The sequence below is a fragment of the Opisthocomus hoazin genome, chromosome 21 (assembly GCF_030867145.1).
Source record: "Opisthocomus hoazin isolate bOpiHoa1 chromosome 21, bOpiHoa1.hap1, whole genome shotgun sequence".
Classification (NCBI taxonomy): Eukaryota; Metazoa; Chordata; class Aves; order Opisthocomiformes; family Opisthocomidae; genus Opisthocomus; species Opisthocomus hoazin.
In genome coordinates this window covers 530,963-557,514 of record NC_134434.1, presented here as the reverse complement: position 1 = coordinate 557,514, position 26,552 = coordinate 530,963, and the positions used below count along the sequence as shown (strand labels likewise).

Below are 26,552 nucleotides of genomic sequence, written 5' to 3'. Positions count from 1 at the left end.
AAAAAAACTTCCACATTTTCACCTTTGGCAGTGTTTTAGTTGTTGTTTTGGTTTGGTTTTAGTATTATTATTGGGGTATAAGTTCAGGCACCATCTGACAAGCCTAAAAAAAACGTACTGCAAAGTCTATTTCTTTGGCCAGGATTGGGTTGGGTTTACAATAAATACTTGGAGATGAGCGAAGAGTTGTTTGGTGCGTAATATATTTAAAATATAGTTTTAACTTACTGTGAACACAAGACATAAAAATGCCTTGCAAATGGGAAGCAGAAGAAATGTCTGTACGTAATGTAATTTACACAGAAGTTTAGAAAACTAGCACTCGGGTAGTACTTTGCCACCAAGAAATCAGAGGAGATTCAGCAAGGAAGGACTCCCAGCAATTAGACAGTGCATCCACATCATTAAACCAAACAGGTATTTGTCTAGCATATTCCACGGCTTCTGTAGGCTAACTATTCCCATCCTTAATTATCTTTGCCATTAGAAAGCCTTTCCTTTGGCTTAAATCCTCCTTATTGCAGTTTAAGCCCATTACTACTTGTCTTGATCCCTCTAGTTATGGAAAACACCCTACTGCTTTCCTCTTTGTGGCAGTTTTTAACATGTTTGAAGACCGTATTGTGCCTCCACTCCATTTTCTGTTCCCCAAAATAAACTAACTGATACCAGTTTGCTCATTTTTTCCATGTCATCACCCTTGCGTTTCTCTGAATTCTCTCCAGTTCATCAAAATTGTATGGAGTTCTGTAGCTGAGACCTTTTTGCGGGAGACAAATAGGGAATAATAAGTTTGTTTGCTTTAATACATAGCACACCAGCTCTTATGTCCCCAGATGGTGTTCCCTTTCCCCGACAGCTTCATGTTCCTGACTCGTGTGGAGTTTGGGCTTTGCTGTACTTCCAGAGCCTTTCCTGCCGAACCAGAGGCTGACTAGACATACCCCGCTTGCATTTGTGCAGCTGGTTATTTGCACCTAGCGTAGTACTTTGCTTTTGTGTTCACTGAAATACGCTCTATTTATTTCAAACATTTGATCCAGTTAGTCAAACTCTTACAAAAATTCTAATCTTGTTTTTCAGTGACATTTCAAAGAAATGTCCGTTTACAAATGGGTTTTAAATTCTGAATTACCCCTAAACTCTCCTTACTTGGACTAAAGCCACATTTTGTTGGATGTGAGGAATGACATTGTTTTCACCTAACTGGTCTTATTTGTGGGTATTGTTACAGGACCTAGAAATTAGACCCCACTTGTTGAAGTTGATGTCTGAGAATCAGAACATTACAACTTGTATTATGTACAAGCAGAGAAGCTAGATAAAAGGTGACACTAACAAGGATGGAATAACTTTATAGCTTGATGAAATTAAAAATATATTTCAAGTAGCAATTATTAACAAGTTGCTAGCTAATTTATTGGTGATTGAACATGTATGTTGTTCCCAATGTTTCACAGCAAGGAAAAATACAATTCAATATCTAAAGCCTGTATTCAAGACAGTTCTTTAATGTGACCTAGATTTCAGAACTCTGTTGTTGCTGCTAGAAGAGCAATGTAGTCTCTCTCCATTCACTTACCTTTAATGAGAAGAGATGAGTCAGCTTTTGAATAGGCACTGTCTGTACTGACTTTCAAATCAAAACATTTTAATAATGAAAAACAAGTAAGTGATATTATTATACCTTAAAAAGCAGATGTGCTAACAAGATTAGTGCAGTCTCGTTAGGTTAATTTCCAGCATCTCTGAAGGAAGACTTCAGTAATGAGCAGACCTTTAAAAGTCTATGGACTCGCTTAGTTCATACTGTGACCCCACTATGAAAAAAATTAATTGCGTTTGTGGCTCTTCCCATACAAGTTGGACTTGGTAACTATGGAGACTGAAGTCAAAACTCCAGAATCAACAATTTTACTGGATGGTAAATACTTCCTAAATTGCCCCTCTGTTAATTTCTGCTGACATAATGCTTAGAATTTTGGTATATTAATCCTTAATGTACCAAATGTGTTTGAAGTTTTGACATAAGGGGGGAGGAAAAAACCTGCCAGATTTTGTAGCACAGAGATGCGAATTGCTCACACATTCAGAGGAGATGCACAGGTGAGGCAGGAGCTGAGCCTTGAGGTCTCGGTCCCAGATGGTGTCTCTGACTGGAGGCTGACATCCCTCTTTTGATTTGCAAGCACAGTTCGGACGTGGTCGGCTGGTTGTCGGGAGCGGCGGGTAAGGTGAGGGCTCGCTGAGGGTAGGATTGTCTGCACACCAGTCGGGGAGCGACTGTCTCATCATTTCAGGTGCTGACAAATAAAGCAACCATTGCAGTATGGAGCTGAACCAAAGCAGCTGTGCATACTTCTGTGCAATTAATGCTGAGTTAATTTGCTGTGGCTACACAACTGTGAGTGTCCTGAAAGAGCCGGATTAAAGCTGGGGGGAGGCGGAGGATGATCAGACCTTTGTTTCGAATGTCAGTGTATGCTAAAGCTATCAGTGCTCATCTTGTCTAAGAAGCTGGTGTGCTTTTCTGTCAGTGCCTCCAGTTGTCACATTTTTTCGCTTTTTTCCAGTAGGTAGGAGTGAGAAGCTGAGGGCTAGCAGAGTTACTTAGGCATGTATGGTGCACAAGTGTGATAATTTAAATGGAAAGAAGTACAGAGAAAGTTGATTGCCAAGAATTATATAGGAAGCTTTTCAAAAGCGTATTTTAAGGAGAATTTGCAAGAGGCAAACATAATTGCTTGGTGCTTATGAAGGAGACCTAAATGAGATACAAAATGTGCATAAGTCTCAGATCTGTTACCTCATGCCGTAAAGCATATGTATCATTAACTGGGAGTTAAGGATGGAGATTTTGCCTTGGATTAGTACAGTTGCTACAGGCATTATGTTGGAATCCTCTACAGTTAAGGTAAAATGAAGTATGCTAATTTTGGCACATAGTGGATTTTTTTCTCCCTTCAGATTTATAAGAAAAAAGGAAAGGTATCTATCCTACTTTCTAAGAACTTTTGACTTTATTTTTAAAATATTCTGACTTTAAACACATGTCTTCCTGTAAATAAAACCCTTCTTTTATTTGTGTAGCTACAGGTTTTTTTGTAACAGGCTACAAGGATACCTTGTGTTAATATATTTTTACAATTCTTGCTTCACAAGGAAGACGTATTACTTTGGTCTGTACTTACTGTGGAATGAGCTCAGCAGAGAGTAGTTCTGTGTCTCTCAGTTGTAGGTGGTTCATGCCAGCCCCCTGCGCAGTTTAATTTCATCATTATCTGTGCAAGAAAGTAAGATATTACTTAGAAAGAAAGACATATCATGTAATACTATTGCTTTTTAAATCTCAGACAATTTCTGCTCAATTCTAGACGGTCATTTTAATTTGTTATCGATGAATGCTTTCTAATTAAACTTATATTTAACAATATCACATGCATCAGTGAGCAGTGTGAGATGACAGTGATGGAAGTGGGTGGATAGGTGGTGACAAGAGAAGTTGATCAGTAAGGAAAGGAGGAGATGGATAAATTCCGGAACAGCGAGTAATCAGGGGAGGAAGAGAGTAGGGAAACTGAGGAAAAAAATAACTCATTTAGAGCTGAACCATACAGTGAAGTATTCCAGGCTATTCCTAATTACCTAGTCCTGGTGGTGAGTGCCCTGTGCGCAGAGGCTGGTATTTCTGGCGTAAGAAGGTATTATTCCAGATTCTTTTATGGGCTGGAAATGGATTGTACCTATTCAGAGCAAGAACATTCTCAAGAGAGTACTTATTTCTATGAATTTGACTGGTTTTTAGCCTACATGGCATATGTGTACAATTCCACAGTTATGGACCATTTATCTGATTTTATAATAAATAATGTGTTTTCTGTCTTCAGCAGTTCGAGATTTGTAGGTATAAAAAAAATGAATTTCAAATTAGCTTAAGCAAGTATTCCTCAAAAATTACATTGCAAATTGTAGTATATTCAGTCAGCAACGGAAATAATAATTTGGTCTTGACCAATCACAAAGAGACAGTATCCTGTTAACTGTAAATACTGGAAGACTGTAGAAAAAAGCCTGCAATTCATTCGTAGAAGGGTTGTGTTTTTTTTTTTTTAAGCTGGATAAGATTAAAAAAAATGTAATGGGGAACATGCGTACCATTTTTGAGACCTTGTCAGGGAGCAGTACTACCTGTATGATCCTAGGATACTCTATTTCTCTTGCTGCATCAGTAAGTGAGACTCTGTTATTGCAGCCTTTATCATTAAAATAAAACACGACATCTCTGAGTTGGCAAACTAAAGCAGATGGGAGCCACTAGAGGACAAGGAGCACTGGTATGATTTTTTTTGTTTGTTTTCTTTGCAGCCTTCCCTGTGAAAGAGGTAGATTTCTGCATTCTGCAGTCTTCTGATTTTCTGTATTGCCTCCACCTTATCCATAGATTCTTCAACCACAATAAACAAAAGAATTTGGGGAGTTGGTCCCTGCGTTCTTAGGTATTGTCACTGGACAACCAGTAACATTTTCGTAAGAAGTGGTGTCGGTGAAAAATACAGAAATAATTGTCAGATAATGCGTATGTTAAATGTATTTTAAAGAGCAAATAATGTGAGCCAGTAGATGATGCAAAGTTCAATGTTTGGTCAGAATGAGCTAGTCTTTAAGTGCTCTCTGCTTTCATTACCCTTTACCTTTCAGGGCTTACGCTTTCCTGACCTAACGACTAGACAAATGTATTACATTGGTGACTAAAATAGTTATAATGTTGAAGGACATACTGCTTAATGGTATCTTGGCTGCCTTAAAATCAGTTGTGGAACTCCTGACTATTGAATGTGTGGTATGTGAAAAGGCATTGTGAGCCAAATGTGAGACATTGATTGTATTACAAACATATCAAAAAAACAAGCTCATGTTTTTCATTGCAAGTTGTTAAGTAACTGCTTTGTTCTGAAAAGTGATTACATTACAAAAATAGTAATGGTCAGTAGTACCTTGAATTCTTTTCCTGTCAGCATTTCAAGAAATGCAGTTTTCCTTTTGCTCTTTGTATGCTTAAAGATGTTCCCAGTTTCACATCTGCAGTTGGTGTAGATGCTCAGATGCTAGTCCGTGACAGTAGGTGGTGGCATCAATCTTCTCTTTTACCTCTGGGCTAAAAGGAGGATTTATCCAAAAGTCAATGGGTTGGGGTTTTTTTGTCAGTTGCTGGTGGCTTATTTACCTCCCCTGTTCTCACAAAAGTCTGTATCTTCTCCTGTGTACCCTAGGAAAACAGCTCCTATTTGGTGAAGCAAACAGCTCAGTTCTTAATTTGCTGTACTCTTTCCATTCCCTTTAGAAGTCAGAATGTTTTATAGTAATGTCACTGTATGTGCTGCAAGGTCCGGTGACTTCTGCCGTGTCTGTATAACTGGTTGTACACATTTCATTGCCATCAACTGAGCAGAAGAAAGTATTTTATTGCCCTTGTTAAGTGTGTTGTGCTTATGTTGTATTTTCACTACTAACCTCCTCCATGGATAAAAATGAGCATCGCTTAGACTGTTTGCTCATCATTTGAAAAACAGTCTAAATTGCTTGGATTCTACAGTACCTAAACTTTATTTGAAAGGAGAATATTAGTCTTTATTTGAAAAATATGTAGTTTTGGGTGTTTTTGTTGTATTTCCAATATTCAGCTTCTGAAAAGGTACATTTTTTAAGTAATGTTTCAGGAAGATAATTCTTTATCTTTCTTGAAGACACATAGCAGCAACCTCATTGCTCGGCTGACTATAGCTCTCACTCATTTCTGAAGAACTTAAGTGCACATGCTGGGCAGAGTTTGCTCTAAATTCGGATTTCCTTATTGGTTAGGTAGGAAAGCAGTATGTCCACAGGAATGTCTGATCAGATGTACTGACTGAGGTCATTCTTACTTCCTTAAATTAGTCGGTTGATTGGCCATTGTTTATACAGCACAATTTCTGTTGTATCCATGCTGTTTCAAATTAGCTGTACCAAGTTATTCACAGATGAGTATTAGAATAGAAGAAAAAGATTTATAACAGTCTGTAATTTCAAAATTGCCATAAAGATCTTAAAGTTGATCATACAATCCCTCAGCACGAGAAGCAAGCTATTTTATAACTCTCATTCTAAATTGTAACTTGATATGATGTAATTGTTTTAATAAGAGATTAATTAGTTTGCCAACATAGATGGGTCAATATCTTATGCTTAATAGGAAATGGGAAAACGTAAGGTCACCTTTCACCGTGCTCTGAATATCCAAAGGAAGAAAAATGTTTTTCTTAAAGCGTGGTTTCTAGGAGCAAGACTGAAGGGAGACAAGCCAATCTGCCACCACATTCTAAATTAGCATAAATTTCAGTTGCTAGTATTTCCCAGATGTCTCCACTTGAAAACTACTTGCTCCATCTTTGTTTTATTAAATTACCAACAACAAAAGAAAAAGAACAATTTCTTTAAAATGGAATTTGATGTGTGAAAGGAAGAAATGGAATGTCCCCTTAGCAGAGTATTGTTCAGAAAATGAAACACATTTGTTTGTGGGAAGAGCAGTTGAAATGGTCGAAAGAATAGAGTGGCACACAAGCAAATGCCAGAAGTGCGTACTCACTTCTGAAAGCTGTTTTTCTGAATCTGAGTTTTTATACTTAATTCACAAATAAGCAGCAAAATACAGCATATATTATTGACAGCCTCAAAAAATAAAGGGCCATTTTGTGCCTGCTTCCTCTTGAATACACTCCACAAACAAGGCTGGCTGTTTCTCCCCAAATTTTTGCTTTAGCTGTGTCAAATTGCAAAACTTGCAGAGGAGTTGTTCTGCTGTTCTCACATCATATGATACCTCTAGTCTCATACCTGGGACATTCCCGTATACCAGTAGCACTCGGGAGTCCACAACCAGATAACTTAGAACCAGCAAGTCAGATCTTCAGCTTTCCATCCTCTTTGAATCATAGAATCATAGGTTGGAAAAGCCCTCTAAGATCATCAAGTCCAACCGTCATTGCATTGCCTAGATAGCTCAAAGAGAAGAGCCAGAGGCACTGGGGATTTTAACTCACGAATTTTGCATTAGGATTGAGGCCACATAGGGAAGATTTGAGTGTTGATAAGAGCTGAACTGGTGGATATTGAAAAGAGATCAGAATTCAAAACCTCACTTATCAAGTGATGGATAAAACTGTTTACAATGTCCTGTAACAAATCGTGTATATCAGAAATACTTTTGGCAGGTAATTCCTATTTCTTAAAAAACTTCATCATTTTTGACAATCTAATATTAAATGTAAATATCAGGAGGTAAACGGAGGGTAGTTCTGAGCTAGCTCATGCTCTTAAAAAAATACGTGTGACTGGAAAAGTCAAGCTAGGTAAAAGGATATGTAAAAAAATAGTTGTTATTTCTGTTGTTGGTCAAAGAATGTGTTCATTGTGGAACTGAATGTTTGTACTATGTGGCTTTTGAATTCCAGGTAGATATTACATCCCTTAAGCTTGATATTTCATATTCATTCCAGACAAGGTGGTTTAGTGGTACAGCCACGAGATTATTTAGCCCTGACGGGAAACAAATTGTAGCCAGACATCCTTTTTACGGTGGGTGGCAAAGCTGTGAACGCTGCTGGAAATAAGTTTTTGCTTCACAAAAGAGATTTTGGGCTGAGCTTGCCACCTCGGTAGGCAGTTATCCGTAAGCAGTCTTTTGAAATTCATCAGTAATGTTTGTGTGACTGCTTATAGTGGAAGCAGGGTTTTAAACTCTGGCCTTAAGGCTAAAATAAAGCACTAAAGAACATACTTACCTGGAAGCATCTAAATAGTCCCACTTTGGCCAAATCGAGATAGAATCCTAGTGAACAGTAAATTTTTGAACAATTCTTACTATAGTCTCTAAATCTCTCATTTCATTTGAGTAATTTGGTCAGAAAATAATAAGAAGAAAACATATCTGGACTGCAGCACATAGACGTTGGGAAAATAACTGTCAGTTTTGAGTCAACTGAATATTCATGCTATGGTATCTGCTTTTATTAGTTTCATCTGCTGATCTCATTTCTTTTGCTTTAATATTTTTTAACTAACTTATTGGAAAAAACCCAGAAAAAACCCACCCAACTACATTACTGCACAGTTACTAGGTTTGATAACTGCCCAGTAAAATGAGGCTTTGTCCTAATATCTCTATTTTCCCTCTTCCTCCTTTAGGGACATACTTTGATTGATCATGCTACGTGCAGCTTTTATTGAGGGAGAGGATGTACGTTCTCTCTTGGAAACAACAGGCAAAATCTTCAATGTCTGTCGCTTCATACAAGTTTATAATTTGGGCTGATGCTGATCTTTCTACTTAGTGCAACCCACCAAGTATCGAAGTTGGTGCATTTTGTTTGTCCTGTTAACCCAAGGAAATTATAAATATCGATGAGATCCACACTTTATCAAGTACCGGAAAAATATGGTTTGCCCTGGGGTTTCATCTCCTTTCTGCTTTATGTAATGTTAGCTTTACAGCAGCGGTTATCGCTGCAGGCATCGCGCAGCCGAGGAGGCAGGCGGTCATGCTCTGCGACCAGCCGCAGCAGGTCTGGTGCACATACAACAGCAAGTGGTTTGGTTTGCTTTTTTGCACAGAATTACAGAAATCTCTTTTGCATTAACCCTAATTAAATGTGTATACTCAGAACTTGTATTTTGGCTAACATGCACTCTCTCAGGAGACCATTCATTCTATTTGGGCGAAGTGTGCTTTGGACTGTATCCATTTCTTTTGCAAGCATAGTTACTTTTGCAGTTTTGCCTTTCTTTACCGTGCAAAAGATAAATGATCACCAATATTTGAATAGCAAGAAGCCCTCTATTTTCAGCTGAAAATAAATTATTTTTAAATACTTTGTCTGTAATTTTTTAAGATGATATATGCAGACAACTGCAGCCAAGATATATTATTTATGAAGTTTCATCAAAGACTGTAGCAATTCGCAGAAGAAATTATAAATATGTAGGAAACCTAAAACGGCTGGAGTCTATGTAGGCTAAATTCTGAATCTTTCAGGATGTATTTCTGACTGTTTAAGCTCGTTTACCTCCCATTTACTCCAGGTGAGAGCTTAGCAGTTTTTCAAAGTAAGTCCTAGGACAGGCAACAAATCTGACCCTGGAGGATGTGAAAAAATAGAGCACTAGGAAGTAGATCAACTTATGAATGATTCATGGAGAAAGTGAGCTGGGAGGAAGTGAGGATGATGTCTAGGGAAATACGATGCGAAACATGAGAGGCTCCTGGCTACCATGGGAAATACCAAGAAATGGAAGTACAAATCTAACAGTGACGGAAAGGAGTGAAGGGAACAGCAGTGAAAAACTAGTGGAGAAAGAGTAAAAATGTGGAAAAAAAAAGGCATTAAAAAACCTACAGATGTAGGTGCAACTTTGAACCATATAGAGTGGATAAGATACACAATCCAATGCATATAGAGTCAGAAAGGCAAATAAAGCTGTAAAGATACCTCCAGAGTTTCACTTGTAGGGGACAAATGTATTCAGTGCTTTTGAAAAGCATAGTCTTTCGTGATTCAGAAAAGAATACAGAGCACCAGTTATCATTGCTACCTACTTGCTGTTCTTCATTTAGAAAAAAAAATCGCCATAATTTTAATCAAATTACTAGTGAAAAAAGTGTAATTGTCACTGATGAGTGAAACGGGTGATGTGAGCACAGAGCAGATGCTGAGATTTTGTTCATAATTGAGTAAATCCATTGTCATTTATTTTGGATGTGTACGTTGCACGCAGGAATGAGGAAAGGCCAGGGCAGGTGGAAGCAATTGAAGAATGAACCCTATTGCCATTTAAATCATTAGAAAATATCCATGTTGAATGAAGGTCCCACTTTTCATAGGAGAGGAAGGAAGAACTAGTGATCATGTCTAGCATATTTACAACTTAAACATACTTTTCTTTCTTCTTTCATAAAGGAGTCAGAGCCTGAAAACTGTTACGCAGCAACTACCTTGTATTTAAAGGGGAGTAGCTGTGGATTATTCTCTCTCAAAGGTAGTAGGTGGCATGTTTGGAGGAACAAATTGTATAGATCTGTTTTAAACTGAAAATAGGAAGAAGTCTGCGATAAGTGACTAATACAGGATCAAAGTGAAAGGAAAAATAATTAATCCAATGGGCTTTTTGTTTTTTCAAGCTGTACTAAACAGTAATGGTCCTGTTCTACAATTACCAGTTCTCAAGTTCCCTTCCTGAATTCTGGAGTTTTGGTGGACTTACCTGTTGCTTTTCACTTGGTGCCTAGCGGTATAATTACTGCTCAGATGGTTTGTACTGGCTTCACTGGGCCAAGTCTTGACTCAGTAGCTGTAATGAATTCTGTTTGTCTTTCAGAACTGAAATTATCTCTTTCCAGATTTTTAAGTAGTAAGGGCCACACTAGAGACAAAGGTGTGATGATGGGAGAAAATGAGCCTTTTAAGAAAAAAATCTACATGTATGTGGACTTAGGGCATGCCTTGGTGTGAAGCAGCTTTCAAAGATCATCTGGTGCGTGCAGTCCAGCACATTTTCCAAATAAAAGTTTTTAATCTAAAGCAGGCTCACAGATGGTTCTAATGAGTTGGTCTTTGAGATGCACTGTGACTTGAACAAAAATAGTTTAACTCCTAAGACACTAACATTTTGAGATGACTTTCAAGCTAAAGCACTTGCAGAACAATTTTTCGTGCATGTTTTAATGTTATATGTATTTCTAGTGTCAAAAAAGGGAGGTTTTTCAGGACCTTGTTCTTTCCTTTATATACACTATAGTACAGTATCACAAAAGCATACATCAGCAGCATTTTTGCACAGTTACTGATGCTTCTTTCTCCAGCATGTTTTAAACTCTACAAACATTTGGTTTTGAAGAAATAAAAAGGTAAAGGTTTCCTATGAAAACTGAATTTTTCAAGTGATCTAGTATAGTACCCTATTAAAAGTATTACTCATCGTTCACATGGACAGGACTTTCAAACTAAGAACAAAACCCAAGACTGAGCTTTGAAGATTAGCATGACTGATAATTGCAGAAGGGGAAAAGAGCAGTTTCTTAGTACATGTAAGAATGGCACCTTTTCAGAATCACATACTTTAATTTATGCTAAACATTGCATATATAAATACTTTAACTCCCAGAAACATTACTGTAAATCACAAAATTAAGCAATGCATTTATTAAATTAACCTTTTTCAGGATATGTAGCCATAGTATACATACAAATCTCTGTACATATTTTCTCTGAATCTGTCTCTAAGCATCTTGGAGTTTGTGTCTAAATTCCCAAAGAATGTATAAACACAGAGGTTGGTGATAAATGGAACAGCAGAGGATTTCATTCTGCCCAGATTTCTAGCTGCTATAGTTATTGGCATCTGCATGTAATAGCTGTAAAAACAGAGTAAACGAGACCTCAGCAGGCATAGCGGGTTTTTTGCCCACTTCAGAGGGGTGTAAATTACAATAAAAAGTTCAAAAGGAGTTAACTGCTACACTCTAATTTGACCAGACTGCCAGCTTCTACAAAAGAAATGCAGTAATAAAAGTATCATTAAATGGTTTATAGCTTTGTAGCACAGCAAATATTTATTAAATTGTATTGTTTACATTATCATCTATTGCAAAAATAGCAGAATTCATTTATAATCTTTTTATGACAGGATTTGAATTACAGCATTCTAACATCATTTCAAAACTATATTCTTTGTGTCACGTAAGCTTTGAGAAACATCTTACTTCTTCATTTCATCTTAGGTCTGCCTTATGGATGGGAAGAAGCTTATACAGCAGATGGAATCAAGTATTTTATCAAGTGAGTAGTTCTGGGGGAAAATGGGTCAGAGTTGAAATAAAAACACATCAAACTAAAATCATTTTTAAACCTAGAATTAATGGAAAAATGAGTAAAATAACAAAAGCTGTGTTTTATTGCCAACACCACTTGTTCTTTTCTGGTTTTTGTGACTTCACTGTCCATAGGGCCCTAGAGAGGTTAGTCACAAATCCAGCTGAAAGCCAGTGAGAACTGAGTTTCTCAGTCCTTCAGATCTCTTTGAAAACACTGGTCTACAATGCTGAGAACTTCCCCAGTTACATGTTTGACCCTATAATGGACCCAGGAGATACGGAAGAAAAAAATCTCATCCCCTAAATAGTTTACAAGTATAAATATATGTTTTTAAAAATGCCGTTGTGTTTTGGGGAAGTGGAAGAATTTTTAGATTTCTTTTAGATTTTTAGAAGGTAATGCCCTGGTTTCACCTAAATGTGAGGTTACTGATCATTTTGACGTTGTACCCTGCTCCCTTGTGTGGGAATAAGTTGTTCTGTTGCTGCAAGAGGGTGAGGAACACGACTGAAAGCATTTAGTTACATTTATAAAATGATCAAGAGATTTCAAACTGCCATACCGTACATTTAGAAGAAAACTCATTATACTCTACACTTAAGCTGCAGAATGGAGGCTTACTAACTTGAGTATCACAGAATATTGACATTTCACAGTATCACTGGCTGCAGGTTAAGCAACTTTTATTCCATTGATAATGCCACTGAAGCTGCACCAGGTGCAAAAGCCTTCTCTCATATTCTGCATATATATTATTTTTTGTTCTGGTTTTCTACCCTATGAAAATGACACCTGTGGTTTCCATGGGGTTTGCTTTCTACGTTTTCAAGGGGTTGCCAAAGATAAAGCCATAATCTTCATAGCTGGCTTATTAGATATACTTACATTAACTAATAGTGAGTTTCACTAACTGGTGTTCAGAATAGACACTGCAACAGTGAGCTGTTATTATGCACCACCACAAAAAAATTACAGAAAAATATGTCTGTATCAGGGGTTACCTGTGATTTTTTTTTTTTTAGAAGATATTGCAAGCAAATTAATTTTTGAAAACTCTCTAGAGACTAGAGGAAAGGTGACTTTGGTAAGATGTTACAATAACACGGTGTCTAAAGCATAAAGAAAACCTCTACAAAAGCTTTAAAAGCAGTAATCATTTGAAGATGTAATCATCTGGGGGGAAAAAAACAACAACAAAGCACTAAGCCTGGGCCTTTGTTATTTACATTTTGTCTTTTCATAACTATAAGATTTCGTTAGTGATCATTTTCCTGAAAGACCTGAAGAAAAATGCAGTGCAAATTCATTATTTACAAAAAATGGGAAAAAAAAGGGTTTTTAACCAAAGCCAAAGTGTGGTTTATATCCTGCTAATATCTTGCAGGTAGAGCATGGGAAGGTTTTTTACAAAGACCTACTTGATAAAAGCTAGAGGAATTTATTGTATACTATAGGGAAGATGTTTTTTTTCCAATTGTATTCTCTGATTCTGGAGGAAAAATGCATGAAAAAGTAGCAGCACATGTTGTACATCCCAAAAGCTTTGGGACGTGAATTGGACAGTACGCAGTTGCTTTTTCCAGAATATGGTGGAAATTATTTCATATAATAGGTTTTTTTATTATTCCTCTAAAAGACTGAAACAATTGGTGAAAAATATAAGTCAACTCCATTTGAAGATATATAATGTATAATTGTTTAATACCTAGTTACTCTAGCTGCTGAAATTTGGGTATTATTTAATTCTGGTAGGTGCCAGGAGGACGGTATTTTGCAGGTGGACTTCCACAGTCTCCTAAAAGACAGGAAGGGCAGCAAATAAATCTTTGCAGTGAGATAATTACTTTTATCCCAAACTCTTACAAAAGTCATGTAAATAACATTGAAGTTTACGTATTAGCTAGCCAAGAAAAGCATGGACATTTGTTTTCCTTTTTTTCAGCCATACTGCCCTGTTGTCCTTGTCTCACCCCATCGTGCCTTGAGCTAGATGTATTAAAGCAGACGGTTTTTTTCTGTAGAGGTTTCCAAACACACCGTATATGATACTGCATGCCAGCTCTAATCAAATAGTGCCTTTTATTTTCCGACAGATGTAGGTTACTACCTGGAACTTATACCAATAAGAATTGTAGAAAAATAACTTAGGAAATGAAAGTGAATTAAAAGCCTATTTCATAGCAATGGCAATAAATACAAGAGCAAATATTGAAATAGAGCACTGTTCCCTTGGTCTCCGTCTGTTGATGCAGGGAGCCATTATAGGACAGCTGGAAAGTTAAGGGGGATGCTGGTTTCTGTTCTGGGTAAAACACTTGCAGTACTCTAGGTTTATAGATGCATAATTGGAAACTGAGCTTGAAGATAGTATTATCTAGCAATAATAACAAAGTAAACTTAGAAATGGAATAGAAGAAATCTCACATCTTTGAAACATTTCCTCCTTCTTTTTTTTTTCCTGTTCTTGTTACTGTGCTTCTCATTCAAGTACTTATCTTGATGACTTGGCAGAAAGTTAGATTTGCTGAATATGCACAAGAAATTTCTTTCTGAGTTCTGCACTTGGATGCTGAACTCTTGCAGATGTGACAATAAGAGGCATATTAGGAACAGTGGAATCTCAGCTAGTCTAGGTGGTGGAAGCCTAATTTGCAGAAAGCATCAGATATTTTGCATGTTATCCCCACTTGCTGAAACTCCAGATTTGAATTCAGTAGTTCACATGAAAAAGCTTTTTCGGGAATTTTTGCGTATCTGATCTTTGATTGTTCATGACTGATGAATGTTCTTTCTTCTGCTTAACATGCTCCTAGCATTACAAGTGATAGTGCCCCAGGTTTTCCGTCGTTGTTACCTTCTGTAATCTGTCCTGTACAGTTCTGCATGCCAGTCTTTATGTGGCAGGCAAGGAAAATCTATCCATTTTAGTTGCAGAGAAGGCTATGAAGTCTCTTTTCATGACCACTGTGTAAAAGCTTCTGTTCTTCTGAATGGAGCCACTGCACTGAAGTGGTGTGGAGAGGTCTTAATGCAGTTCATTAGAATAGAATTAACTGATCATTGCAGTAAGACATCATGGTAATTAATACTCCTTTTAACTATTTCCTTATTTTGCTTTCATCACTGTTTCCAAATGCCTTGACAGAGTGTAAGCCAGGCTTTTTGCATGCTAGAAAATTCATACCTCTACTGCATTTTGTAGTGTGTATGAAGTCAGTCTGGGAAAGTTAACTATTTAGAGCAAGGAGCAGGGGTTGCAGAAGTCCCTTGTTTCTAACATTGTATGGTAGAGATTTTAAGATGAAAATTCTACCCAACATTGAAAATACCCTTTTCTGGGAGGAACCTAGCTTGAGGTGCATCTTAGCAGCTGGTCCTTTTCAGTAGGATTTAATCTAATTGTTTACATGGGGATTAGCAGAATAGTTGATACTTTACAGCCCTGGTACTAATACTGTAGACTGCTTGTTCTCTCTGGCTGTGAGTTGCAATCTTTTCATTCTTTGGTGTTTAGAACAGCCAAAGCCATGAGGGACTTAAGAGTATTTCAATATTAGCCCACTTCCATGTATGCAAACAGATAGAAAAACATGTTATAATTCCCCAAGTGTAGCCACAATTAAACTGATCTTATATGTGACGTGTCAGTTTTCTTATCATGCAGTGAGGCTGTATAGAAGCTGCGATGGCTCTGTTCAAATCCACAGCAGTTTTACAATATGCTAAGGACAATCAAATATTATTTTAATTAGTGGTTGCTTTCCGTTCCAATGTGCTTTATTGGGCCATCAAGTAGCTGAGTCCATAAATCTATAGGTTATAAATCTAATGCAGTAAACACCCCAGAATGGAATCTTAATAGCACATAAGCTGGAGACAGCTTGCTGCGAAATTTCCATAAATATCTCTGAAGGGGGTGTAGCAATATGAAGTGCATGACAAATCAGAGTTTAAAAGAAGCAAACCAGCTGGCTTGTGTTACACACTAAAGTGAAACCCACTTATATGAATAACTGACATGAATAAAACATTTACATGGCTGTATTCCTAAGGGGCTGAGCAGCTTTCTGTACCTACCAGAGAAAACTGTATCTTGTCCGTGAACACTCAACCTTGAGACAATTTTTGAAATCACTTCTTCTATTCAGGAAATCATTTCACATTCTTAGTAAATTATTTTCAATCAGCCAAGTTGCTAAGATCAGTCAGAAAGTACTGGCAAGTGTGAGAAAAATACCTTTTAGACTGCCATTGTGCCATAAACTCACATGATTCTGTGCTAGGCCTTAAGGTGATGTGTATAGGTTTACCGTGAAATAGCAAACAGTAATGTGCGCCTCTCTGAGTTACATCTCAGTATGCATCAGAAAAAAAACAAGTTCAAGTGACTTACTAATATAATATAAATTAGCAGTTACCAGAAGGACAAAAATAGTAGACTGAAAGGTAGGGATCAGCTTCATTGCTAGTAGAACTGTGCTTGCCTCCTGCTGGAGAGTAAAGGTTGAATTTGGCCCTAGTTATGTTCTGAGATAACCTGGTGTACTTTAAATGTGATGGAGAGGGCAAGAAGTATTTTATTTTGCATGTAGCAATACAATCAGTCATTCATACATAGCCCCAGATTCATCCCCCATCAGTTAATGTATAATAGACGCACATTATATTGATGCCTGTTTCCTCACCAGTTTACGTCTGGTATTTCTATCACTGTTTACATCAGCCAGTTTGGTTCAGAAGAGTTGAGATTCTGACCTCATTTGCTCAAAGTGACAACTGAACGTAGCCTAGTGGGGTTTTCAGCAGTCCACTGCAATGCCAAAATCATAGAATAAAATCAGAGAAAAGTCTATGTTGGAAGGGATGTCTGGAGGTCATCTCATTTAACCTATTGAAGAGGAAGTTGTCCAGAGCCCTGTCAAGCCAAGCCTTGAATATTTCCAGTGAGGGAGATTCCACGACCTATATGGGCACCCTATTCCAATGTTTAGCTCTTCTCACAGTGAAGACTGTTTTCTTAATCTAGATGGAATTTCCCCTGAAGCAACGTGTGCCCATTGCTTCCAGTCTGTTGCCATACATCTTTGTGAGAAGAGTACCTCCATTCTCTTTACAACTACCTTTTAGGTACTGGAAGACTTTGATTAGACACCCACACCACATCCCCCGAGCTTTCTATTCTCTAGGCTGAACAAACCCAATTCCTTCAACGTTTCTTCATGTGCCAAGTTCTCCAACCCTCTAATCATCTTGGTGACACTCCACTGGATCCTGTCCAATTTTTCCGTTGCCTGTCTTGAACTTGGAGGACCAGTGTATTGAAGAGACCCCATATAATAAGGTAAAAAAATTTGGTATTAATTCATTTTAGTTATTAGATGATTAAGGCTGTTGTTCTGTTATGAGAAATTCAATTACTGATTTTCTAATAGAAATTCCTGTCCCAAATAGACATCTTATCTGTAAATCCCAGAAACACAAAGGGGCTAAAGGGCCCTCATACAGTATCACATACATCCAGATGTGTATGTGTGCACTTAGCAGTCAGCTGGAAGGCATTAGGATGGGAAAAGTCTCGTAAGTAAGAGAAGGTTCATCTTGTTCACTTTTAAAGCTAGTCATGTGGCTATTTTTGCCCAGGCTTAGTTCAGGTGTAATGCTGAATGAGTTTACTAAGTGTTGTAACCTCTATGAGATCAAAATTTCTTTTTTGTTGTATGCTCTGGCATTAAAGTCCTCATGGAAGTCACAGCACTGCAGCAGTGCAAACAGAAAATGTATCCTGTCACTGAATGGATTTTGTGAAATAGTAACATCTGGGCTTGATTTTTAAATAGGTGAAAGAGTCTTTGTTCTCCCAGTGAAGTATTATATATGATAATTAATTGCTGGATATACACTGGTGGTTTAGATTCACACAGAGACAGTATAAAAAAGCATAGCTGGGACACTAATTTTTTCCCAGAAAACCCATTATAGTTAATCTCTTCCATCCTCCCACTATGTTCACCTTTAACATATGGCAGCTTTGTATCATGAGACTGGCACCTAAAATTAGGTAGGGCCTTGCTATTCTCCCTCCCACGCCCACCCACTGCTTGCATATGTATACAGTTTGTAAGGACCAGCTGTGAGTTTTGCCCCTGTAAACACTGTTTTTCTAGCTTTTTAATAGGACTAGGTTCCAGCTATTCCCACATTAACTGTTATTTTTCCCAAGAACATTTATCTCAAATTTAGTTTTCCTGAAAGACAGGTAGAAGTTCCGAAATATTTCAGTATTTTGGGATCTTAGATGTATTAGGGCCTGTAACATTTTCTATCTTATACCAAAGGGGAAACGGTAATATTTGATTTAGGATTATCTTTCAGCATTTTATCTTAAAATCTGAAGCTTCACATGGAAGCATTTTGTGCTTCAGTGTGACAAAGTAGGCAATGAAGGTGCTCTGATATTATTATCGGTATAACTGAGAATAGAATTTGGTTCACGTTAAGTAGGAGCCTGTAGACAATACTTCTAAAATATAGATTAATAAAAAAGACACATGACATGTTCTGGTAGCTTTTGAAATCATATCTAACAAGTCAGGTTTCCGCTTTGAAAGCTAACACATCATATTTATACATTTGATAATACACTGTTTCGTTTGGGTTCGCTTGGGAGGGAGCCATCGTTAATTTGGCTGAAAGCTGGGCATTCACAGAAACTGTTTATGATTTTATGACTGAACTAAGAATAGCAGTGTATGTGTGATAGATGAAGAACTTCTGTAGTATAAACATTGATGTTTTATAGCACTAGAGCTAAAGGTATCATCACAAAAGGAAAATAAATCACAGCTGATTGTACTTACTGCATGCTAAATTGAAAAAAGTTGTTCCTTTGATAAGTGTAGCCTACGCATTTCTATTGCATTAGAAAGGAAGGGCCCAAACCTCAACATGCTGAGGTGTGCTCAGCTTTGCCTCTGCTGTTCCATTCCAACACATACCAGTATATTACAACATCCTCGTTACCTGCAGGTTATCAAAGTAGTGGTTGGAGTGGCTCTTCCTAGAAGAAATCAAGTTCAATAAAGTTCAAATCGTAGCAGAGCTGATCTAGAAGTAAACTTCTGTATGTTCCACTCAAGTTTCCAGGAGTTCAGAGCAAGCAAAGAAAAACTGTGATCTGCCATGCAGAACATGTGGCTGAAATCCCCCCGGACTGAACCCAGTACCAGCTCTGCTCCCAACCCCCTGTGCAGTAGTAGGCAAGTTAGCTGCACCAAAATTATCGGTTATCAAAATCATCTTTGTAGGCATCCCCATCTTAGCAACTTTGATTTTTTTGTGAGTAGGAATGGGTATTTGGAGTCATGGAGTGCTCCCTGTTTTCACTGAGTTCAATTACTTTGCATCTCTTAAAATTGGACCTTTCGTATTTTACATGTCACTCAAAAATAGAGGTTGATTTTGAAAATGTTTCCTTTTACCTGTCATCCTCAAGTCCTCCTATCTGAAAATAGAGGAAAGGATAGTTATATAGACACAAGAAGGTGCAAATATTTAAATAAAATGCCACAGCACTAACAAAGAACTAGCTGTTATTACTACTTTTTAACGAATAACAATCCAAAGCTCTCCGCATGCATCAGCTCAGCATCAGTTCCAACACTTTCAGATGTAACTTTACGTATTGGGGTAATCTTGACATTTTTCTTTTTGATTTCTGTATAACCAACTTGAGACATCTCAGACAACTTTTCACAAAGTGTTAAAGCCTGCCATCTGAAGTACAGGACTCTGCTGTGTCTCAAGCTGGTCACTGGGAATAAATACATCCAGAAGTAGGAGTCCGCTTTGAAAATCATGCGCCCTGGTTGTTCTGTGTTCACAGTCACTGTTGAATGGAGAAAGAATTCCTCTTAAGGCACAGCGATGATTTAGCGTAAGCCATTTTGCTAACTAAAAATTCATGAAGACTTACAGATAGCCGGGATAAGGTTTAGAAATGCTTTATTGCCAGATAATTGGGTTGGAGGGAATTCAGTTTCTCTGATTTTTCACTGAAATCTTTTTGCATGACTATAAAGAAAATAACCTCAGATGGAAAACTAGGAAAGTTGGCATTGGGTTTTATGATAACATGAGCTTGCAATACAAGAATGTTAAGACCTTAAGCTGCTTTTGATTGGGCAGTTTTTTTTCCCCGAGAGGTTGGTTGTTTTTTAGTGTCAAGAACCAAAACGGAGAAATGTTCTTGCAGCTTCCGCAGATACCGCATGCTCTGTCCAGGTTCTGGCCCATCACAGAAGGCAGCTGTTAAAATTTCTTCTGTGAAAAAATACATTAAGCTGAAATTATTTTTTGCTCTAGATCTACAAATGCCACTGCAATCAGTGTCCGGATTTTTGTTACCTCTGCTGAGTAATTTTACACTGATGTGGGTAATTTTACTCTTACATTGATGTGACCAAAGGTGTAATTCTCACCTATCTAGGTATTTCTGTAAGTAGGAGTGGAAATATGAACATTCAGACTCCAGTCAGATTTTCCTGTGTTAGGGTAGGATTTGGCACTTGTGGAATAAGCCATGCACACCACTCTGTGCCACTAGTTCCCCTGAGGTCTCCTTGGGTTTTGGGAGAGCCGTCAGAAGCAGAGCAAGCACAGCAAGGGTTTTTTTAGTATGTGTTTCATCTGAAGCATGGGCCGAAGCCATCACTTAGGCATTAATTCATTTTAGTACACACTTAGTTTAAACGTAAGTCTTGAACATGTTCCAGGCTGTGGTAGAAAAAAAACTTATGTGATCTTGACCTAAGTCTGCACCATCTGTCTTGCCAAGGTATCGGGCCTGCGGTGGTAAGACAGGACTGATGTGAATTGAGAACCTGGTTGTGCAATTCTGCACAAAACTAACGCCACTGATCTTTATCTTGTGATGCATTTGCAAATAAACTGCACCAGAATTTTTATGATGTTCACTTACAGACACCGGATTATGAGTAACTGCATATATTTAAATGGCACTTTTAGAGTAATGGCAGTTGGCTAATAGTGGGGTGAGACAGATTTCAGGTAGTGCTTTAAAGCTGTGAAAAGTCTGCATATCCTGTCACTCAAACCTTTGGTCTTGTTCAGCTTTGGCTCAGATTCTACTGTTGTTACTGTTTTCACAGAATGGTAGGGGTTGGAAGGGACCTCTGTGGGTCATCTAGTCCAACCCTCCTGCCGAAGCAGGGTCACCTACAGTAGGCTGTAGAGGACAACATTTTATATCGGGCCATGTGTTTATTGTTGACAATTTTTAATGATATAGCACACTATTTGGCTATATACATCTTCTTCCTAGTGATAAAAGCCTTCTGAAATTGCTTATAGATTTTGTCTTAGTAAACAAGTGTTTAATCAGTTTAATCAAGGAGTAAGTAGTGAGACTCTCGTGTGGGGTTTCACTTTATATCCCTCAATCGTTAATTAATACTCAGGCAAAATCTGCAGTCCCTGAGGTGGATACAAGAAACATTTCTGTTGCCTTAGGACACAGTTCCATGAGGTGACAAGTGCTCTCAATCTGCTACAGCCAATAAAAGTTAAGGTCACTGCCCTCTTCCAGGACCTGTCCAGCATCTCCTGGGGTACTATGATATGCTGTATGTTCCTGTTGAAATGTCGTCTTGAAAGAGGGTCCAGTCCTAAACCAATTTTAACAAAAAGGGGAAAGAAAAAAAGAAAGTTTAGTTTCAAATAATCTGATTTTGATAAATACAGTACAAAAACCCTTCCCAAACTGTCTGTAGGTTCCATGTCTGGTAACCGTCTTCCCTAGATGCTCTCGGGGTTGATTGATTATACTTACATCAGTGTCACTCAGTTGTTTTATTTTGTTCTAATTGCTTACCTACTAAATGAAAATCCTCTAGTTACAGTTCAGAATAAGTTATTCCTTGCAGATCCTCCCAGCATTTGCTCATCAAAAGAGCAAGAGCTTTCAGTTGGTTGGCTTGGTATCCCAATACAGCGTTTAACATCTGCTGTCCAACCACTGGCCTTTGCAAAGGAGATGCCAAACATGACAGATATCGTAACTGGGTCTGCAGGTGTGTGCTAGCTCGGAGAGCTTATTGCATTGATAAACATTGGCGTTGAAGAGGCAAAAAATTAATAACAAGTTTAAATTCAGAAGGAACAACTGCGAAGTGACTCTTGAAAGCTGAGAAACAGTGCTTCGCCCAAAAATCATGTAATCCTAGACAAAATTAGGAATGCATTCACAGAATATGTCAGTTGCAGCACCAGTAACTGCACATTATATTCAATCTACTTGTGCAGACTGTAAAGCCACTTGGAGACACTATCAGGCAGAGATTTGAGGGCAACAGAATTAGCACACTTCTAGCATGTAGACCATGCTGTGTATCGAATCTTGCAGTATAGTATTTATCTAAACTCCACAATTATCGGAGGAGGCTGGGCTGTAATGAAAAGGTCTGCAGTTACCATGACGCCATGGTCAAAATTTGTCCAGTGCCTTCAGGAGCAGCAGCTCCCCGGTGCTCCCTTAGATACTCCATTACCACCTGCTGGCATGAGGAAGGGTAATTCTGTCTCACCCTGCCAAGACGTGAAGGTCTTCAAGGTGCCTGGTGCAAGCTAGGACTACTCCATTTTTGCACAGGATCTGTTTTTGATGGTATATTTTCTTATTATGCAATGTTTCAGAAGGTGCATAAGGAACATAAATCATGGCCCAGGAGACTTGCATTAGCAGGTTAGAGAAATATGAGTAAAATAGAGATGAAAGAGCCAGCTGCCTTCTCAAAGGCACAAGATTTGGAACAGTGGGTTTTAAAGAGAAAAATGATCCTTGCAAGGCTAAAGGCTCTTCCAAGCACAAGGGGAACAGAGTCAGAAAGGCCCAGCAACAAAAAAACAAAGGCAGTAATTAAAACAAATCTTGCAGAGCTGTGTGTAGTCCAGCAAAGAGCTACACAGGCAGATTCTGTGCAAGAGCAAGCAGGGAAGATGATATCACCTCTAGATGAAGGATTAAGTTTCAGGATCTTCATTCAGTGGCATTGTTCTTTATTTTTCTGTTGCTCTGGCCCTCATTAGCCTCCAAACCACCATGGCATGGGGGCCTGTGTATTGATGTGTACCAAAGGCAGGCGCAGTCCCCCACGGAGCCAGCCAGCTCGCAGATGGCCTATGTTCCTTTCACAGTAACTTCAGAACTTCCCACTGGGATGTGCGTGTAAGTCTGAAAACTAACAAAGCCCAATACAGAATATATTTCTGGGTAGTGTAGAGCGTGTCCCCATCCAACCCATTGCATCTACATCTAGCAGTGCTATTTGCTACAATTTTTAATGATTATTTCAATAACAACAGTGAAAGTACTAAAGGTTAAAGCTTTCAGAGTGTGTGGTTTCCCGTGTCTCAGCCTTAAGTTGGCAGCAGCACTACACTGCGATGGTGGCTTTGCAGAAATTTTCAGTTGTGCACAGATCAGTAAAAGCTCCATCAAGCATCAGTACTCTTTAGCTGAGCATTATCACATTTTAAAGGGCTAGTGAAGTTTGAGAAGTCAAAACGTAAGATAAGAAAGGTTAAGAGTTCAGCAAAATTAATACTGTATTAAATGGATTAAGTTATTGGGTAGGTCATTTAGGGAGGAAAATAACTACCTTGGGTTTTGTGTAATTTCATTTAAACAGAGTTCTGCCTTCTTTTTCATCATCTTCAACACTGCTCAGTTTGGTAGAGCAGCACAGGGTTCATATAAGTCCAGAATTTGTCTTTCCAAGTTCAGACACAACCCAATTCTATTTGGCCATGAGTAATGGTCATTGTGAGAGTTTGGCTGATTAATGTTTAAGGCTGCATCTTGCCTCCTGAACAGATCTCAAACAAATGGGTCTTGCACAAGATTGCCCTAGTGCACTGGAAAAGTTCAGCCAGGTCTTATGAATGTCATCCCATGTCAAAAGGGGAAAAAAACCCCAGCTTCAGAGTACCACATGACTGATTCGTAACTCAGCATCCTGCACAGTGACCTACAACAGTCGGGTTGTCTCCAAGACTCTGCATGATTCCCTGTCAGGCTCCAGAGTCTGGCCCTAGCTGGAGAATACAATTTAAGGTGAAAAGCCTGTCTTGATAATGCTCAAAATCTAGCACAAAGGTGAAGAGATTTTTTCCATTAGTTTTTCTTTGAATTTTCCTTTGCATTATTCTTTTCTTAAAAGATTGTCTTAAGTTCTCATTTTAAAAGAAGTCATTTTCCATGCAGAGAAGTAAGAGCCATAAGGAGGGTAATTATAATGGTATTTTAAATAATTTGCTACCGTTTCTTTGCCAAAAAAATTCCCTATGTTCTCGTGTTTTGTTTCTCCAAGCTCTCAAATTTGTCCTGCAATTTACTAATGTTAAAAAGACAGAATAAGCTACTGACATGTTTCCAGATCAAATGTTTCTGTTTTCTGACAATAAATTTGGCTACCCTCCGATAGCAATGACTTGTTTGAAAACCTAAAAATCTTTAAATATTGTTAATTGCTCTGAAAATGTGAAATTAATCTTTTGAACAAGAACATTTGCAAAGGAAAAATGTTTTACATTTAGACTTTGTAATGCTGGCGTTCCAATTCCTATTGCTGGCTTTTCCTGTTCCTTTAATATTCAAAACAGTTTCATCAATTAAGCAAAACCTAGAGGTAGATTTGAATTCCCTCTCACTTTTATTGCTGGTCCTAACACGCAAATCAGAGAGGATGTATTTCTGATACAAGAATGTTCTGCAAACCAGTAAATCTGGGATTAGCTCTTCAGACTGATTATGTCAAAGCTCTTTAGCCACAGCACTTTTGGAGACCTAAAAATAAAAAACAGGGGGGTTTATACATTTGTTCTGTACCTAAATAATCTGTGTGTATTGTGTGAGTCTGTCTACAATGTGAGACATGGTATCTGGACTGAATGTTTATTTATAAGAGTTCTTTTCCTAGTAAGGATTTTGGCAAAGAGTTTAAAACAAACTGTCCTACTAGAAGTGTTCATGGGATTAAATCTAGTGCAAGTTTAAAAGAACTGAGTTCAAATAAGAAGCATTTACAGCAGATCGACATTAGAGCAAAATTTGGCCCCATATATTTTGAAAGTAGATGAAAATTAGTTATCTTCTTAGCAGTGATCAAACAATGTTACGCCATTGAATACAGAAAACTGTAATCCTGATTTCATTGCCACAGTTCTGCACTGTTAAAGGTCAGGAGAATTTTTGCATTGATTTGTATGAGAACAAAAGTTCTTAACAGCGATTAGCAGCAAGTTAGGCATGCTGTCATTTGCCTCCTGGTGCTGAAGTTTGTAGGAGGACAATCTTCCGAAGAATTAACATTTAATGAAGAATTTTTTAATTGGTTGCATCAAGGACCGGTGAATGCTTTTCCAGATAACTCTTCTGCTCCAGGGCAGTTTCTCCCATTTCCCAGGTCTGATAATGCATGCTCATGAGAAAACAGAGCTGAGGATTCAGGTACACAGCAGGTCAAGGCATGCTACATGGGGAAGTCAAATGGGAAAAAAATAAAATTTAAAGCCAATTTTGTTCTTATTTAAATTCAGCAATGGATTGCTGAGAAATGGCTTGATAAAGCAGGCAATATAAACACTTAAGACAGTACTGCAGGCAATAAATCTTGCATTGGCAGAGCTGGAATGGATGGAATCCAGCTCATTTAGTGATTCAGCAGGTATTGGAAGGAGTTCTGTGTCGTTGTGCAGATAGATGAAATCACATACTGGGACTTTAATTTAGAGTGATATCTTCCATATTAAGCCATAATGACGAATTATTTTTAATTGAAAAAAAATAGTTATTGGCACTTCCTAATAGTATAGAAAGCATTCCAGAAAAATTCAAAGACATTTTCCATAGTATATTTACAAATATAAATATATTCACAATTTAAATATGAATACATATATTTCTCTGTCTTGTGGAATAATGAGAATGATGTTCTTGATTAGACAGATTTCCTCTTAAAATGGAATTTTATTCACAAATCTCTCATAAAACATTGTATAAGCACTCTCTTCATGTTGACTAGCATTTGACTTTCTAAAGGTAAGCATTGGAAACTTTTGCAAAGTTGCTCTCATTCCCTGTAAAAATGGTACATTCACTTTCTTAGAATGAAATGATTACTGTGCTTGAGAACAGTCAGTATCTGCTGCGTTGCATTTTGTGTAGCTACAGGTTGTGCAGTTACACTTCTGGTTTAGCTTCCGTGAACCTGATCTCCGCAGCTCCAGTAAGGTGGTGCACATTTCTGTAATATACTCATGAAGGAATGGAGTCCATCCAGGGCTGCTCTGACCAAAAAAAGCACTTATGCATGGCTTTTACACACAACTGGAGCTTTTGGGTTTGTTGTTTTTTTAAGGATGAGAACTGTGGATATGGCCTTTATCTTCCACATTTTGTTTTTCTTGCTTGGTCCTTGCTCAGGTGCTGTTTCAATTGAAGTAGTGGCTAAATTCACAGAGTACCAGTTCAGAGATAGGTTAACCTAGTCAATGCAGCTCAAGATGTGATTTACATTAGCATCACATTTATCTCTTGGTGAACAGTATTGTTGTCTTCATCATAGCCGA

General features: G+C 37.9%; 1 protein-coding gene across 7 annotated transcripts in view; it reads left to right on the top strand.

Moving 5' to 3' along the window:
* STXBP4 (syntaxin binding protein 4) overlaps positions 1 to 26,552 on the top strand; it is an 84,693-nt gene that overhangs the window by 45,137 nt on the left and 13,004 nt on the right. For all 7 annotated transcript variants that reach the window (XM_075441045.1, XM_075441046.1, XM_075441047.1 and 4 more), the window contains one exon: positions 11,813 to 11,870. In XM_075441045.1, coding sequence (XP_075297160.1) covers positions 11,813 to 11,870 — 58 coding nt within the window. The remainder of the gene's footprint in view (positions 1 to 11,812; positions 11,871 to 26,552) is intronic.